The 18491-nt window shown below is 44.0% G+C and overlaps 2 protein-coding genes across 3 annotated transcripts in view; one reads left to right on the plus strand and one right to left on the minus strand.

Moving 5' to 3' along the window:
• The window catches only part of PRKG1 (protein kinase cGMP-dependent 1), a 1234019-nt gene that overhangs the window by 668004 nt on the left and 547524 nt on the right, over positions 1-18491 (plus strand). The window lies entirely within an intron of this gene.
• On the minus strand, positions 4961-8836 carry CSTF2T (cleavage stimulation factor subunit 2 tau variant). The gene has a single exon (XM_036123409.2). It carries the CDS (start codon positions 8729-8731, stop codon positions 6776-6778), a length of 1956 nt encoding a protein of 651 aa, XP_035979302.1. The 5' UTR covers positions 8732-8836; the 3' UTR covers positions 4961-6775.

The following is an 18491-nucleotide window of genomic DNA, read 5'->3' on the forward strand; positions in this document are numbered from 1 at the left end:
AGTACAGTGGTCATAAACTGGTTTATGAACAGAGCTGACATGAATATGCATTCATCATCATGATGCAGGCAGGCAGGGTCCGAGAATCTAGTGGAAGATCCTATAGGACCAGCCAAGAGGGTCCTTGGCTTCATGAAGGATAGAAATCAAACGCATGCAGAGGAAGTGGAAACAGAGTTTGTTAGTGTGAGGGACAGGCAAAGAATAGCATACGGAGCATCCAGGAGACTTAGAGAGGAAAGGAAAATGAGTCTCGCATTTGCTTGGGGCTAAAGGTTTATATTGGAAAAGGGTCTAGGGTCCGTGTTCCTCCAGGAATCCAGAACAAGGTCCAATCAAAGGCGAGTGCCGGGTGAACAATAGGGGTTCTTCCATAAATTACCCGAGGCAGGGGTATGGATGCCAGAGTCAACCGAGGTTTATTTGAAGCTAATGTCCCAGAACATGTTCAGGATCTGGTTCTTCTTGGATGTTATTAGGTGTTTGAGGGCCTGGAACAAACTCAGAGAATGACTGACTCACTCGCTTCCTCCCTGAAGTGGGAACAAAGCTTCTTGGGCTAATTCGGAGGCAAAATACCGAAGAGGAGTCAATGGGGCCTAGCAGAAAAGGAACAGACACAGAGCCTTTCTCAAATGGAGTCCCTTCAGCCCCGCAACCTCAGCAGTTTTCATAGAAATCACCTTTCATTTGTTTTGCAGTCCTGTTCCCCAGATACATACTGCGTATCTGTGTCTGTATCGGTATCGCTCGGCCTGGGCCTGTCTTCTCGTCTCTACGTTACAACAGTCACACAACCAGCGTCAGTCTGGGAATAGACACGATGGACAGGACAAATGTCACGAGGCCATAATGAAGAGTAACTCATTGACGGTCATCATCAAGTTTGCCTTGTGTCTAGAACGATAGGTTTTGCAAAAGGATTGGGAAGCATGGGTTGATGGTTAAGAAGTGCTCAGGTAAGACAGCCATTGTTTAAAAACAAGAGAAGGAGAGGAGAGAGAGTGGGGAATCATTTTAACTGGGGGTGTTCAGGAAAAGCCCCTCTGAGTAAAGGGATACAGAAGTTGAAGCCTGAGTAAAGAGCATGAACTCGCCCCTCACAGGCCTGGGGAAGGAGTGGGGTCAGAGGAAGAGAAACTGCCAAGTGCAAAGCTCAGAGATGAAAAGGAGTTCATGAACTCCAGGAAAGGAAGCTTGGCCAAAGCTGTTTCAGCCCGAGTCAGGGCACCAGGGGTAGGATGTGGGGTTGGTTTATGGCTTTATAGGACACGGTAAGGGTGTGGGATTTTATTCTAAGAGCAGTGTAAGCCGTGAGATGTTTTAAATAAGGGAATGGCATGATCTGATTTTTTGTTATTTTTTTAATCAGTGTGGCTTCTATGTGCAAATTACATGGTGGAATTTTTAAAAATTACTTAATAACAGACACAGACATCAAAGAACCCTGTTTATGTATCCTATATGTATGTCCATTCTAGAGCCATTAGCATTTAATATTACATATATTTCTCCTTTTATAACTATATTTTTGAATTGAAAAATATATTGCTATTTTGGCTTAATATTTATTAAAAATGCAAAATATTTGTGGGAGAAAGGTACTCATTGGATTAGCATTATAGGATATTCCTTTGCTCAGCATACCTCATGAAAAGCTAGAAATAAAAAACGTGCTGTGCCCTTGTGTGTGTGTGTGTGTGCTTGTGTGTGTGTGTGTGCTTGTGTGTGTGTGTGTGTGTGTGTTTCTTTGTTCCGGGTGTTTGGATGTTTGCTTGGTTAGTTGATTTGGCAGAAATAGACTTGCTGAACCAGTTGTCCAACTGTTTTTCTAGTTCATGTTTGTGAAGGTAGACACTAAAAATTTCAATTGAATCTAATAGCGGTGTTTTCGTACAGAGGAAAACAGGAGTTGTAAACTCAAAGTATTCTAGGGACTGGCCAGCAGTTGTGTGAATCACACCTACTGTAAGACCATAGGAGAGGCTGGGCCTGTGGCCACAATGAGGAATATATGGTGTCTCTACATGCACTCGAATTCAAAATTTTGAAGCTCTTGGGCTTAAATATCTGCAGACTTAATTGGCCCAAGGGTACAGATCGGGGTCCCTTGTTCAAAGATGTTTAGAGCTTCTGAAGGACAAAACTGACAAAATTGATGGTGGGGAAAGGAAAGTATGTGATTCTAGAGATTTCAACAATGTAATTTCTCTGTTTCTTAAAATAGATGAGGATCATTTTATCCGGTGTTAATTGGCAAGTGCAGAAACATGAAAGCATTTTGGATATAGGCTTACCTTAAGACAGGAAAGCTATTCTGTTAGTAGGTGGTGGTTATGTTTACCCTCAGAGAGCCAGGTTATCATCTGGAAATGTTTTAATTCCTTCTTATTTGTGTTGCTATGTTATTTAACATGTGAACAAGGGTGATGTTTGGGACACAGAATATGATTTTATGGATGTTAATGCACCAAGAAAGCCCTATATAGGCCTTTTCATCCAATTACGAACTCAACTATTTGATTTTTAACGTGGTTCATGTTTCGAATGTTATTAAAAGTGAATTTCTAAGGTAAAGGAAATTGGGGGCTGAGTTAGAGCAGGTGTATCTTGTTCCGTGAAATTTCCAAGGATAAAGAGAGAGATTCATAAACAACATACAGGTTGTCTGATATTCCCTCCAGGTAGTAAAGCAATCAAAGCCTGACAGGTACAGGTACGTTGAAGTAGCTCATGGACTTTTGCAGTAGCATTATTGAAGGATATTAGTAATGTAATGAGACAGAATTTTGGTTAGGACAGGTAATTAAGTAAAGAGACAACATAATTTTCGGGGAGACCTGCTGGTTTCATTGCTTGATGCCCGAGAGATTAATCCATTCTACTTTCGTGATAGACAACAAATAAGTAATCAAACATTTTTTTAAAATGACCAACCTTTGTGACACGTGAGATTGATTTCAGGTGTCTGCAGGTTTAATGCATACTGGATCATACAAAAGCAATTATGGCTGAGAATGTTGTGTATTTTATTCTAAGTCTTTAATGATTAGTTACCTACCTTTGGCACCTACATTAGCTCCTGCAGATAAAGAATTGTTCATTTATTAAAATACTTCAGCTTTTTTCCCTAGGGTAATACTTTAGTGTTTTTACGTACAATGTTTAATGATCACTGAGTTTATTTTTGATAATCCTACCCCAAGGTCACTTTCGATGCAATATAGGCCCTTTACTGACATAGGGTTTATACTGTGGTAGAAAAATACCAAGAAGAAACATGCTGTTAACATCTCATGAGAGAGGTGATTTGTAATATGAACACTTATAAAGCTGTATTTTCAACTAAAGGAGTAAACATTTGTTTCAAAGTGGATAAAAGCAAATTAGAAGATCTAGTTAAGATTTGGAATATGCATATGTATGAAATATTTAACAAACTGTATAGCAATATCAGATATTCATACTATTAAAGTTAATAATAGTAACATTAATATTGTTTTAAATATATTAATTCCCTTAAAATGAATTAGTTCTTGACAATAGAGTATTATTGACAAGACTGATGAGAAAAGCCAGCTCCAACCAGAAGTCTGTCTAGAGATTAGCTGACAATATAAAGCAGTGAGAGGCTGACTTATTCTTTTGTGAGAAGACCTATGAGATGTGACTGATAATTCAGTCTCTGCCACAGTGGGTTGCTGCACATAATTATCCTTAGGCCTTGTCAGACCTAAGAGGAAGGCCTAATACACCATAGGAAATTAGGTTCTGTGTGCTTAGTTAATGTCCCATCAGAGCATGGGAAAGCAAGACGTTTTGCAGACTGAGATTATACTAAGGTTTTTGGTTTGGGTTTTTGTTTTGTTTTGTTTTATTGTTGTTTTTAATGCTTTTCTACCATTACAATTCTGAAAAGTATTGAGAAGTTATACATGATCTCGCTTGGATTAGTCTAACTTCCTCTGGGATTCACACTCATTTATAGCTTATCAAATAACTCTTAAAATGTAAGAGGGGAAGGGCTAATGGGCAGGCACTGATTAAAGTTGACCTTTTCATATTCCCAAGAAACTACTGCTCAAGAGGAATAAGCCCTAAAGAGGCATTTGCAAATCAATGTTTCACTCCGGTCTTTAGTGTTGTTACTAGGAACGAATTTGTGATTGCATTTGTCGCCTGTCCATATTTGGGAAAATGCGGGATGCTCAGGGTTATAACCAGTGATTATGTAGTAAAACACCTAAGATTCTGATTATAGCACATGTATTGCTTGAATCACCATCAAATGAAGTGAGGTTCTATCTATCAGTACTGAAACAGTGAACTGGAAGTGAGGAGAACTCATTTTATAAGGTCTAGCAGAGCAAAGGAGATTGCTTGTTATCTGTTATTAGTTTGGTTTTTAATGCATCTCATTATCATAGCTCATTTGTTCTGGGTGGAATCTCAATCTTTTTTAGGAAAATGGGATTCCCCCCAAGACTGATAGAATGTTTTGTCCTTTCTCACCTGTGATTTCGGCATAGCAAATACAGAAATGAGGGACAGTCCATGTTCAGAGACCCTGGTCTATGAAAAGCGGGAGTGGGGCATGGAGGGTAAAGTAAAATTGTGGAATGCAATGTAACAAGTGCTGTCACTTAGGAAGGTAACTGTAAGGTCTTCCTGGGACCTGGAGAGCTCTCGGGGGACACCAGCAAAAGGAGGCCTAGTATCTGGGCATGCACCAAGATGTTGCTACTGACACGGACCAGAGTAACATGTTTTTACAGGTACTTCAGCTGTTAAACTACACTGATAATGGGTTTCAGAAAGGGATTTCTAGCCACTCCTGCAATTTTTTTTTTTTAAGTTTTGCCTTTTTCATTTAAAAGTATTCAGACCCATGGATCACTCAAGAATAGATATCTTTTGAATAATTCATTCATTAAAAACAAACATCAGATACTAGTCATCCTTAATTTTGCATTCCTTTTATTTAGTCTGCATTGAACAATGCAGATTTAACTACAACAAAGAACATAACATCTAAGTTTTCAGTTAGAGCCCTTCGGTGAAAGCTTTGGGATAAAGCAATTGTAACTTCCAAGTAATCAGGCCAACTCCGAATTAGTATTAACCAGAACTATCATACATGTAAAGGAGAGTTATCCTCTCCAATATGGGGGGGAAGCATACAGAAAACACGGCAAAGTGGACAGTATGAATAACAATGAAAAATATGAGTAGAACAGGTGGCAGGAAATAGCACAGGGAAGAAAACTTTGTAAAAAGAGTCAAGTATCCATTTAAGATGTAAACACTTCATAAGAGGAATAATTCAATTTCCAAGTTTCAGCTCTCTCCTTGTATTAAATGCTACTTTTTCCTCTGTTACTAGACGTTGGTTTTTCTTCTCGAGTAAGACCACCTGGTTATTTGGGTGTTTATGCTTCTGTTAATTATAGTTTATGATACAAATTTTTACGTGTCCACAACTTCAAGGCTTAAAAGTAAATTAGGTAGTAGCTCTCAAGAAAATGTGATAAGCCCCACCTTCCTACTGATTTTTAAATCTCTCATGGGTATGTATATTAGGGCTAACTGGCTTTATTATAAAAAGTAAAGTGAGTAATAACTAGCTGAGCAGAGAATTCTCTATGTACCTGGGTCTCAGTTATTCTGCTAACACAGTGATAGGTAAGTAGATATGCAAATAAGAAAACTGAAAGGCATGTTAAATGCTAGCGAGACTAAGATTTTTAAGTCCTGATTCTGGCTGACCACATGGATACCATCCGTATATGAGGCTAGTCACCAGGAACCTGGGAACTTTACTGCATGAAGCTCTCTGCTACTTATGAGAAGTCCAACGCTGTGTAGAATTCACCCAGATAAACTGGTCCCCAGACACTGATTTTTAGAAAGACTATGAGAGAATTACTTAGATTCATATTCAGGGTGTAAAGACTATCGAGAAACAGGAAGGTATTGAGAGAAGCTGAGTCTTATTGGGGCAGCCTTCAGTAACCTGGCTGATCCCAGAACTGTCGCAGCAACATCGTCTGGCTCAAGGCCAGGCGAGAATACTGCTGATGTCTGAATGGTGGGATAAGTGAAACATCTCAGCAGATGCATTCCTGGGTTTTTCAGGCAGCATAGCTTAAAAAAAAAAAATCTAGTACTACAAGTTGAGACTTACCCTGTTAGCACTAACATTATGAAATATTTCCAAAACACTAAAACAATGCTTAACCTAATACAGCATTCTATTGTCCCCAAAATAGGATTTTGTATTTTAAATGGCTTACCAAAACATGTATCTTATAATTTTGAGGTAAACTTCTTTATTTTCTTACACAACCAAAAATCTTAAACTCTCTTGGTACATTACCATGTTAACAGGGCATAGTTTAGTCTTTATGTGCAGTTTTCACACTGTTTAACCCAATATTTAAAAAAAAATGTAGTTAACATATTGTAGACAGTTTTAATATTGCTGCATATTCTTTGTAATCTTATTTGGTATAATATAACCACGTTCAGAGCTATTTTTGTGTATTTACAGTGAATAAAAGTGAACAGACCCACTCCTTCCTCCCCTTACCCCCCCCCCCATTAAAGATAAAAACAAACAAAAAAAGATAAAAAGACAACAAGATGAAATGAGATAAAGTTCGGGGAGGGAAACTCTAATCATTCAAGTGTAGGGATGCAGAAGTCAGCTTTTTGCATCCATTCTCCATGCTACAGAAAAACTTTGAGACTACTGCCAAGTATTTCCTAAAACCTTTCAAGAAGCTCCAGTAGATTTCTGAATTTGTTCCTTTAAAATTAGGATGCTCTGCCTTTGCTCAGGAGGCAGCATGGCAATCTGATCTGCAGTCAGCTGAAGAACCTGCATGATCAAAGCTGCCTTTTCTTGATCCTGTGGAGTTACCTGGCTCTGCCCAGGACTGAAACTGCTAGGCTGGCCTCCACCTTGCTTGCCTGCCCCTTGCATGCCTGTCCCCTGTATGCCTGCTCCCTGCATGCCCACTGCTTGTATGCCCGCCCCCTGCATGCCTGTCCCTTGTATGCCTGCCCCTTGCATGCCTGTCCCTTGTATGCCCGCCCCCTGCATGCCTGTCCCTTGTATGCCTGCCCCTTGCATGCCTGCTCCTTGCATGCCCGCCCCTTGCATGCCTGCCCCTTGCAAGCCCGCCCCTTGCATGCCCGCCCCTTGCATGCCCGCCCCCTGCATGCCAGCTCCAGGATTTCCCACCCCTGAAATGCTTGAGACCTGCCTAGGTCCCTGAGGACCACCTGCCCCCATATTAATGGGCCCAGGTCCCTGGATTCCACCAGTCATAGGGCCTCTGGAACTGGGGCCAGGGCCCCGTATCTCCATCCCTCTTCCGTCTATGCCTCTCGCTTCCATCCCTCTGGTTTCCATTGCACAGGTCTCCATTCCTCTTCTCTCCATTACTCGTGTCTCTAAGACTTCAGTCTCCATGGCTCGAGTCTCCATCCCTCGAGAATCTCTACTACCTCTGCCATCCATAGGGAGACCCCTCTGATCTATCATGGGTCCCCTGGGCTCTCCCATCAGCAGTCTGGGATCTGCTAACGGCCCTCCCCTCATCTCATGGGAGGAAGGGCCGCGGCCGTCATGACCAGAGGCATGGTGCATGGGGGGACCCTGATGAGGTGGGCCAAGATAGCCTCTGGGCTCTACTTCTCCAGTGACTGAAAGCAAAGTCCCTCCACGTGGGTCGTTTGGAGCATCTCCCAACAGTCCTCGAGGAGGCAGGCCCCCGGCAGTCATGGGCCCACGAGGTATAGGAGCTCTAGGATCCGACATCTGCACCTGTCCCCGCTCTAAAGGCACTGGACCCACGCCTGGCATTCCAACCTGGGGCTGCATTCCTCCACCAGGGGTTAAGGCACCAGGCCCCGGTCCGGGAACCGCGGCTGGAATCGGGCCCGGCGCCGGCATCCCCCCCTGGATAGGGGTCTGCATCAGAGGAGGGATGTCTTTGACGGGTCTTCTGGCCATGTGCTGGGGCTGCGGGGCGGGAGGGTTCTGCTGGTTGAGCAGGACGTTGGGGCCGGGGCAGAGCCCGGGGCCGGGGCCAGGGCCGGAGACAGGCTGGGATTTGCCCGGGATCAGCGGTGTGACATGTATCTTGCGGTGCAGGATCTTCAGCGCGATCTCGGGGTCCATGATCCTCATGACCACCTGGGCCTGCAGCAGCGCGTAGGCCAGCTGCGGGTTCTGGAGCAGCATGTTCCGCGCCTCTTGGTGACTGTTCTGCACACACAGCTTCATCTGCTTCATGAGCTCGAACATCTGCTCCGGGGGCAGGCTGGCCACCGCCCTGGTGATGGACTCGGGGGCGTCCTCGGGGTCGATGGGGTCCCCGTACGGGGAGTCGATGATGGGCGCCGCAGGCCCTAGGCTCTTGAGCTCCTCCTTGTTCTTCTCGCTGGCGGCGTTGTCCACCCGCAGGGCCCGGCCGCTGAATTCGCGCCCGTTGAGGTTGCGCATGGCACTGAGCGCGGTCTCCTGGTCCTGGTACTCGCAGAAGCCGTAGCCCTTGGGCTTGCCCGTCTCGCGGTCGTACACCAGCCGGAAGCTGACCACCGAACCCACCTCCGAGAAAATGTCCTTCAGCTGCTCCTCGGTGGCCTCGTACGGAATGTTCCCCACGAACACGGAACGCAGCGACCGATCCATCGCCGGGTCTCTCACCGCCAAACTCGACATGATTCCGGGTGGACGCCCAGCGGAGAGAGCCGATTCTTCCAGGAGTCGTCCTCTGGCGACCCACACTTCCGCTGAGCAACGGAAGCGGCTCTCCTGCCCCGTGCGGAAACCTCAGGGCCGCGACCGAATCGTTCCGCCCACCCGCGGAAGCCGCACCACCTGTGTGTTCCCCTCACTACCTCAGCTAGTGTTTTCTGTCGCTGGGCTTTCGTGATTCCGTCAGCTCCTGGTTACCGAGAAGGACGAGTCCCTTCTCCTCTCTTATTCTGAAGACTTTCCATGGCGAGCCATCACGGCCTCCAGGAAAAGCTTTGTGCGGGCTGACCACAGTAAAGATGGCCGCAGGGGCTTCACCGTGGGAACCGGGAGCGGCCGCCTCCCTTGACGTCAGGGGCGCTTTTGCTTCCGTTTGCCGGGCGGGAAACGGCCAACCGAAAGTGGGCCGGCGGCCTGTTCTGGGTTCTGATGCTGGTGTATCCCGCAGCCGTCGCGCCCTCCTTCCTCCGGTCTACTTAAGCCATGTTTAAACTGTGAGGTGAAAGTGTAGGCGTTTCAGAGCAGTCTGGGGTTTGCTCGGTGACGTACAGCAGCCCCGGCTCAGGAAACACCTGGGAGAGGAGCTGCCCGAGGCCCCGCTGCGGCAGGTGCAGCCGCGGGCGCGGCCCCGTGGGCACAGCCCTCGTCCGTGACGGCATCGGCCGGTACTAACGGGTGCTTCCTGGCCGGGACGTTTTATGGCCGCAGGGTAGGAGTTAAAGGGGTTCAGCCACTCTCCCCTGCGGCTTAGATCGCTTCCGGTTACTGCGGGCCGGCGCGAGGCTTTAGCCACCGCCGCCCAGGAGGGAGAAGCCAGCTGCCTTGTCCTTACTGCTGCTGTTTCAGCCTGAAACAGACGTGGGGCGCGGCTTGGCCCCCTCATTTAGCAGGTGACAGCGGAGAAGCGTGCAGGGCCGGAGCGGGCAAAGCTAGAATGCCTGCAGTCTCGCCTCTTCTCTTCTCTTTTCCCCTTCCTTCCTCCCTCCCCCGCTTTTTCCCCTTCCCGCTTTCCTTCCTTTATTCCTTCCTTCCCTCCTTCCCTCCTTCCTTCCTTCCTGCCTTCCTTCTCTCCCTCCCTCCCTTCTTTCCTTCCTTCTCTCCCTCCCTTCCTTCCTTCCTTCCTTCTCTCCCTCCCGTCCTTCCTTCCTTCCTAACTTCCTTCTCTCCCTCCCTTCTTTTCTTCCTTCCTTCCTTCTCTACACCAACGTGGGTCAAACTCACCAGCTCATGAGATCAAGAGTCTCAGGCTCCACCGCCTGAGCTAGCCAGGCGCCCCTAAAACCAGATTTCTTAACCATGTTGGTCTGTCCTAGCTCAAGAGTTGTGCTGCCCCACAGGGTGGCCACTAGCCACTGGCAGCTCCCGAATGCTGGAAATGTGGCTGGCCTGACTGAGAAATTGAACTTCCAGTTGTTAAAGGAAGATCCACCAAGTAAATTTAAAGATCCGATTGTTTTATTAACCAATTCATGAATCAGGCCACACCCCATGTAGCAAGTACAGATTCACTCCCCAGAGTTGTACAAAGTGTTTTCTTGTTTGTTTGTTTTTGTTTTTGTTTTTGATAGAGGATGGGGCAAGAAAGTTATTAGCAAAGGAAAAGAATTGTTCCAGAGGAGGCTGTTTCCTAGGGGGAAAGCAAGGGGTCTCATCCTGCAGATTACCTCATCTTTCAGAGCAGGATGGAGAGGACCCAGGTGACAGACTCACTTTTGCTGATGGGAAGGAAAATGTCGTGGCTGACCTAGTTAAGGCTACCTTCCTGGGAGGTTGAAATTGCAACTAACTGGGTATTACCTGGATTTGGAAAGTCCATCTAAGTGACACCATTTTCAGCCTGTGGTTCCCCCACCCCTTTTTTAACAGTTTTATTTATACTGATATCCAGGGACATCTGGATGGCTCAGTTGGTTAATCGTCTGCCTTCCGCTCAGGTCATGATCCCAGGATCCTGGGATCGAGCCGCACATCGGGCTCCCTGCTCAGCAGGGAGTCTGCTTCTCCCTCTCCCTCTGCAGCTCCCCCTGCTTGTGCTCTCTCACTCTCTCTGACAAATAAATAAATAGATAACCTTTAAAAAAACCTTTAAAAAAATAAATAAAAACTGATATTCACTTAGACTACTAAAAGCCTTTTTAGTATGTTTGGAACAACTTAGGTATGAAATCTACTTTTGCAATGACAAATTTTATAAGTTTAAAGGAAACATCAAGTATTTCTGGTTAAAAATTTAGTGTTTTAATTGAGATGGCCTGTATATGTAAATACATGAAAGATTTTGAAGACTTTTTAAAAGGGAAAATATCTCATTAATTTTATATTGTTTACATGCTGAAATATTTTTAATACACTGGATTAAATAATATATTTTAACATTAATATCACTCATTTCATTTTATTAATGTTTTACTTAAAGGAAAATTAAGTTTCATATATGGATCGCATTATATGTCTAAGGACTGCACTTCTCCAGAGTTTACGTCTTAACTCCTAAGCAGAGAATCATTTTATTCTACTATGCCTTTTGAGGGGATGGCGAAACTTGAAGCCACATCCAAAAACTGTGTCATACAGCTTGACTATCATGGTCTGATGAATAGATCCGAAATGACTAGGACAGTCTAGCTACAAATAAGACAGAGCATCCGTTTATCTTTAATAGTTCATCAAAACTGCTATGCTTGGGCATAGCTATTCACTGAGACACAGGATAACTTATATCACGCAAGAAAATCTTGCTGATGCCAGCAGGGAGGGTCTAAGGACCCAGAGGGGTCCTCCAGGAGCAGCCAAGGGGGTGCTTGGCTTCACATAGGATGGAAATCAGGAGTGAGACAGCAGGAGGTGAGAGAGGAGTTTACTAAAGATACAGAGAGAGCAGGAACATATCAGGTACCTGGGAGACTCAGAAAGAAAAGGAACATGAGTCTCGTCTTTGTTTGGGGTCTGGGGTTTTGTGGAGGACCATGGTCTGGTGTACGGGTCCCCCTCGGGCATCCCGGAGCTGTGAGAACAAAGACGAGTGCTCACTCGTTAATCCTTGGAGCCAGGGGTCTTGGCGTGGAGATGTCTAGGTCGGGTGGCTGCAATACGCGTGTGATTGCTTCATCCTCTCCTGCTCCTTCCTTAGATGTTCTCTGTTCTCGAGAAATCACTGACTCCTTGCCCCTCAGGAGGAGGACATACACTTTTGCATTACGAGGCATGCATAAAGCGAGGTGGGGGTGCAGGTCTTAGCAAGAATGGAAGCAGGAAGAGAAGTAAAAAGCAGATTTTTATGGAGTCCTTCAGTTTCTCTGTCTCACTGCTAGTCAAAGAAACGGAATAGCCACCTGCCAGTAATGTTTTTTTTCCCCTGTGATTCTTTTATAGGAGGTGAAGTGGGGTGGAGGAGGGGAGCTGAGGCTGGTGTCATTCACGAAAACTACACACTAGTCAGTTTGTCTCTTTTCCATACCATCTCTTTACAGAGAGAAGCCATGGCTTTTTTACACACACTCTGTGTGTAATTGTGTGTGTATTAAACGTAGCAATCAGGAGGATGGTGAGAGGCTGTTAGAATAAATTGTCAAGTTCATGAGAGGTGGCATGGCTTATCTGCCCATTTCCTTACCGCTGCTAGTGACTGACCCAGTGGCCCCCACACTTCAGAGTGCATCAGAACCACCTGGGACCATGGCCTGTTAAGTCAGATGGCTGGGCCTCACCGCCTCCCCTCCCCAAACTCAGTACTTCTGGGGTGGGAGTGGAGACTTTGCATTTCTGACTGGTTCTCAGGTTATGCCAATGTCCCTGATCTGGGGAGGCTATTTTTAAGAATCATTGATCTGAACAAATGGAATTGAAGTGCTTTTGTTTTGTTGTCTTCTGTTTCCATTTGTATTGAGTACGCTCTGTTAAAAGGTATGAGATATGGGTGGTCTTTAGAGAAAACCTCTTACTATCTTCATGCTGCCCTAGCAGAGCTAGTACATGCTGACCCCGCACTGAAGGTACCCTGGGCTCAAGCAATGGGGGAGTAGAGTGGCTGCGGAACTCTGGGGGTGAACAGGCAGGGAGAGGACATGACTTTAGGTGTATGCTTTTTGCCATAGGTCTTCCATATTTTCTCTAGTCCCCTATTCCAAACTGGAAGAATGATTTGCTATGACCCCCTTCATAAAGGACCAGTCCGACCAAGCACATACCTCAATGCCCAGGACACATAAACTAATATTTCTTATTAGCCAAGTGGCCCAGAATTACTAAGAGCTCTTAGAAACCTGTATATATTTCCTAGTACCAACACATAATTTTCACAGATCTACCTTGGAAGAACTTCCATTTTATATTGCTTTCTTTTCTCCCATAATGTTTACACTTCAGATATTTGTAACATGGCATAGAATCTGAAGAAAAATGTGCATGGCATCTTGCATGTTTAAGTGTTGATTCTTTCACTAAATCAAAATACCAAGTATACTGAGAGTGAGTAAACGAACATATCAGAACATATGGCCAAATGGGGGTCATTCTTCAAACTAATCACCTTTAGAAACTGTAAACTTTATTGATGCTTCCAGTGTTCCAAATGATTTTTAAACTCCTACCCTGAGATTGTTGCAGGGCTCCATTTATAAGTCATACTGGAAAATTGGTATCTTAACTCAAAAGTACACCCTGTTTTCAACAAAGAACAGAGTTATGCAACCAAATCACTTCTCTTTCAGACCAGACTTGGCAAAAACATGGTATGTAGCTATTTCCACATACCAAAACTTACATCAGAATATGAAGATTCTAGAGACTTTGAGAGTAGTACAGAAGATTCACCATAGATTGAGAAGACAAATTCCAAAGAGAGGTACTAAAAATATTTCTCAAGTTCTAACTGGCATTTCTGAAACAAGTGTATGGGCCGTTCAAGAAATAGATCAAATGCACTCTTCCACGAAGTTCTCCCTGACCTTCCTCCTCCTTCCTCTAAGTTGGAAATAAGTTCATTTGCCTTTGCATATACAGCATCCCTTCTCTGTATCTTTCTGATGATAGTAACTCTTCTACCTTGGAGTAGAATTGTCATTTTCCTTCTAAGCTATAACTTAATCATTCAAGGAAAGAACTACATTCCCCTTTGTCAATTGACAAAGTACCTTGTATTTACTCTTTCATTCTGTCAGTGTTTATTCTGGTAGCACTCGCGGTACAGCAGTGAAAAAGACAAAGGCATTCCACTAGCACAGAGCTTCGCTGAATGTGGTCTCCAGACCAGCAGCATGAGCATCACCCAGAAACATCTTGGAAGTGCAAAGTTTGGGGCCCTACTTCAAATCTACTGTATCAGAAACTCTTGGATGTGGGGTGTCTGTACAGAAATCTGGGGTGTAATAAGCTCCTGAGGTGATTCTGATGCAGGCTGAAGTTGAGAAGCACTGAATTCAAGGGACACAATCCTAGATAGATAGATAGATAGATGATAGATAGATAGATGATAGATAGATAGATAGATAGATAGATAGATAGACAGACAGATATAGATTAGATAGACAGACAGACAGACTTTGTCTTCTTCACCACTGTATCCTCAGCACCTAGGATAGAGCTTAGCACAGGTAGGTGCTCATTTTATTTGTTGAATGAATGATGAGAAGTGACCTAAGAGTTAGCTAATGCACAAACCCTTCATTTTATACAAGAGGAATCCCCTGGCATTAAATAACATGTCCCAAATCAGAGTGAAGACCTTGTCATTTTATTCCTAGGTCAATGATAGTTCCTCCATGTTACTGTTTGATAAAATAGATATGTAATGAAGCATGCAGAGAGACTGATAAGGTCTAGATCATCAAGGAAGACTCGCTGATGGAGCTGGGATTTAAAGGATGGGTTATAATCTGGTATGTGTACACGGAAGATGGAGAGAAATAACCAGGAACTAGAAATAGCCAAAACATTTTTTGATGCCCTCAGAGGAAACCAAAAACGTAGTTGGTGAGTAGTGTGATTTAAGATTGTCTTTTGGGGGGCGCCTGGGTGGCTAAGTCGTTTCGTGTCTGCCTTCGGCTCAGGTCATGATCCCGGGGTCCTGGGATCGAGCCCCACATCGGGCTCCCTGCTCAGCTGGAAGCCTGCTTCTCCCTCTCCCACTCCCCCTGCTTGTGTTCCTGCTCTCGCTGTCTCTCTCTCTGTCAAATAAAAAAAAAAAAAAATCTTAAAAAAAAAAAAAAGATTGTCTTTTGGGACAGATTGTGAAAGGTTTTGAGGATGAGATTTACGAGTCTAACCTTGATGTGCGAGTCAGTAGGCTTTCTTCCTCCTTTCTGAAACATGGACACAGAATAATAATGGCAGAGTTTAAGAATACCAATCTTCGCCAGTCCTTCTCCATGAGATCTTTCAGGCCCAGACTCTCCTCGTTTTAAAAGTTTTATTGCTAATTGAAGTATAGTTGACATGTAATACTAGTTTCACGTGTACAACATAGTGCTTTAGCAACTATAGACACTACAAGATGTTCACCATGAAAAATGTGGTTACCGCCTATCACCAAAGTCACGGCACTATTATCGACATATTCCCCATGCTGCACCTCCCTGTGACTTGTAACTGGGAGCTTGCCCGTCCTGGTCCCCTTCCCCTCCACCTGTTTCATCCATGCCCCAACCCCACCACCACTACTGCTTTATCTGTAGCTGTGTCTCTTCTGTTGTTGTTTGGTTTGTTCATTCATTTTGTTTTTTAGATTCCACACATAAATGAAATCTATGGTATCTGTTTTTCTCTGTCTTATTTCGCTTAGCATATTACCCTCTCCGGACTCTCCTTTTTAATCCCTTATAATATTTATTTATTTATTTATTTATTTATTTATTTATTTATTTGAGAGAGAGAGAGAGAGAGCACGCCTACAGGGAACAGGGGCAGAAGGAGAGGGAGAGGGAATCTCAAGCAGACTCCACGCTGAGCACAGAGCCCGACTTGGGGCTCGATCCCACAACCTGGAGATCATAACCTGAGCTGAAACCAAGAGTCAGATGCTTAACCGACTGAGCCACCCAGCGCCCCAATCCCTTATACTTTTTAATCTAAAGTGTGGCAGTTACTCTTCCCACATTTAACATCTTCTGCAATCGGCTTCATTCCCATTACTTGCCTCCCACCCCCTCCTCTGTTCACCATTCTTTGTTGGGGATGTCTTTTTTTCTCTCCCTCTTTCTCTCTTCTCATCCTCTCATGTCTAAATCCTTCCTGTCCTTCAACACTCACTTCAGAGACTTCCTTTTAAAGTATTGACTTAGCACCCAGTGTCTCCTTCTACCTTGTATCAGCAGCACCAAGATTCTCCTGTTACCCCCTTAAGCACAGAACTCTGTCTGATTTTTATTCCTCATATTGCCTAGACCAGTGCTTTTTATATTCCAAGCACTCAGGGGATATTTTTAAAAAATTAATAGAAGATCATCTCATAATAACAGATAACATATGTTAACCAAATGGTAATGTGATGTTTTTAGTTCACAAAACACTTTTCTCTGGGTTCCCCCATGTGGTTTGGACTACAGTCATGGGAGGTACATACATGTGTATCCTGATTTTAGGGGACTGTTACGTAGAACTTTTCCTGACAATAGACTCATTTAAAATACAGATACCATTCATGAAAGCTAACTCTGAGCATGAAATAGGAAGGAGGCCCTTTGATAAATGCTTTATAAAATGCAATATTGTATTTAATCCTTTCAACAACCTTCCTGAGATAAGCAGTCAGCCTGTCAATTTACAGCTAAGAGAAGTTCACTATTGTGACCATGTTAACTGGTCAGGATTTGAACTCACATCGTTTGACTCAAGAACCCAAGCTCTTAAATTATTCCATTAAGTGAGTTTCCTAAGGATACATAGCTAGTAAGTGGTAGAGCTACAGCCTGAAGCCAGGTCTCTTGATTTTAAAATTCCTGTTTCACAATTAGTAGAGTAATCATGGGTCATTAAGGCTTGGACACAATCTCCCTTGGCCTTTTTCCTGATTGTCCCTGAGTATAACTAATTGCAATTTTGACATCACAATCAGTGCTGTGGCAACAGATGGACCATAAGGTGTAAAAATTGAAGCAATTGAGAAAATGTTTCTTTTTTTCAATTTGCAAGGCTATAGTTAAACACATACAGATTTTTTTAAAGCATCCGGTTAGATAGGTAGTAAATGCATTTTTCATAAAATGAGAGCCCAAATTTCTCAATCCCCAAATTAGGTTTGTCTTTGACATTTTTCCCCAATTCTTTTTTTTTTAATTTTTTATTTTATTTTAATCTCTACCCCCCAAAGTCGGGCTTGAATTCGTGACCCCGAGATCAGGAGTCGCACACTCTACCCCCTGGGCCAGCCAGGCACCCCACCTGACTCTTTAAATGTATTTAATATGCAACAATGTACAGAAGAATACATAGTAAATTTCATTTACTGACACAAGAGATGAGTCGCTTTGATTGGCAAGAGGAAGACCTCCTGAATTTGGAACTGCAGGGAGTATGCCATTCAGGACTAGAGGCTTGGAAGAGGCAGACATTCTCCCTGGAAGGGATTGTGTAGTCCAACACTTTTTTTTTTTTTTTTTAATAGATGAAGAAAATGAGACCCAGGGAAGACAAGAGACTTGACAAAGTCACACGCCCAGTTGCTGGCCTAGTATGTAACGGGATCTAGATGTTCCGATTTCCCATCCAGAGGCAGTAAGGTGAAGGGTTAAGAGCACAGACTTTAACATCAGAGAGACTTGGGTTGGCTGCCTGGTTCAATAAGTAACTGTGTAGCCTTAGAACAATTACTTAACCTCTCTGTGCTTCCATGTCTATGAAATGGCAATGATATCACCTCTATGGACCATTGTATTGATACATGACATACTTATTTTTATCATAATTCATTCTGTAATTATTTTTTTAAAGATTTTATTTATTTATTTGACAGAGAGAGACAGAGAGAGAGAGGGAACATAAGCAGGGGAGTGGGAGAGGGAGAAGCAGGCTTCCCGCTGAGCAGGGAGCCCGATGCGGGGCTCGATCCCAGGACCCTGGGATCATGACCTGAGCCGAAGGCAGACGCTTAATGACTGAGCCACCCAGGTGCCCTATTCTGTAATTATTAATCTACATTTGTTATATAGAACTAATAGCAGTAGATAAAGCATCTTAAGTGCAAAGAGACTTAAATTTTAGTCTAATACTATTCATTTTTTAGTGTCTGTGTTCATTTTTGTCTTTGAAGGGTTGGCCTGAGTGAACTAATGGTCTGTTGTCAGATTATCTTATTTCAAAAATTTGAACTCAGATCGTTTGACTTAAAAACTCACACTCTTAAATTATTAGTCCATGAAATGAGTGTTGCAAGGATCCACAGCTAGTAAGTGGTAGAGCGACAGCCTGAAGCCAGGTCTCTTGATTTTATGATTCCTGTGTGGATAGCATGGCCATTGTCACTGGGGGTAGGTCTGGGGTTGAACGTGGCTGCTGTTTAGGCTCAACCCCATCAGACACTTCAGTGAGAATTTATCAAGGTGGTGCTCACTAGGTTCTTATACTAAAGCCTGAAATGAACTCTTCAAATATTCAGTTGGCTGAAATCCACTTTTTCATTTGCGTTAGAAGGGCCTGCCTGAACTCTGACTTGTGGAGGATCCGGGCTGGTACAGCCCTGCCTTGGGCCGGCACGCCGGGTGCCTCTGTGAGCGAACGGTCCCATTCAGGA

The sequence above is a fragment of the Halichoerus grypus genome, chromosome 7 (genome assembly GCF_964656455.1).
Source record: "Halichoerus grypus chromosome 7, mHalGry1.hap1.1, whole genome shotgun sequence".
Lineage (NCBI taxonomy): Eukaryota > Metazoa > Chordata > Mammalia > Carnivora > Phocidae > Halichoerus > Halichoerus grypus.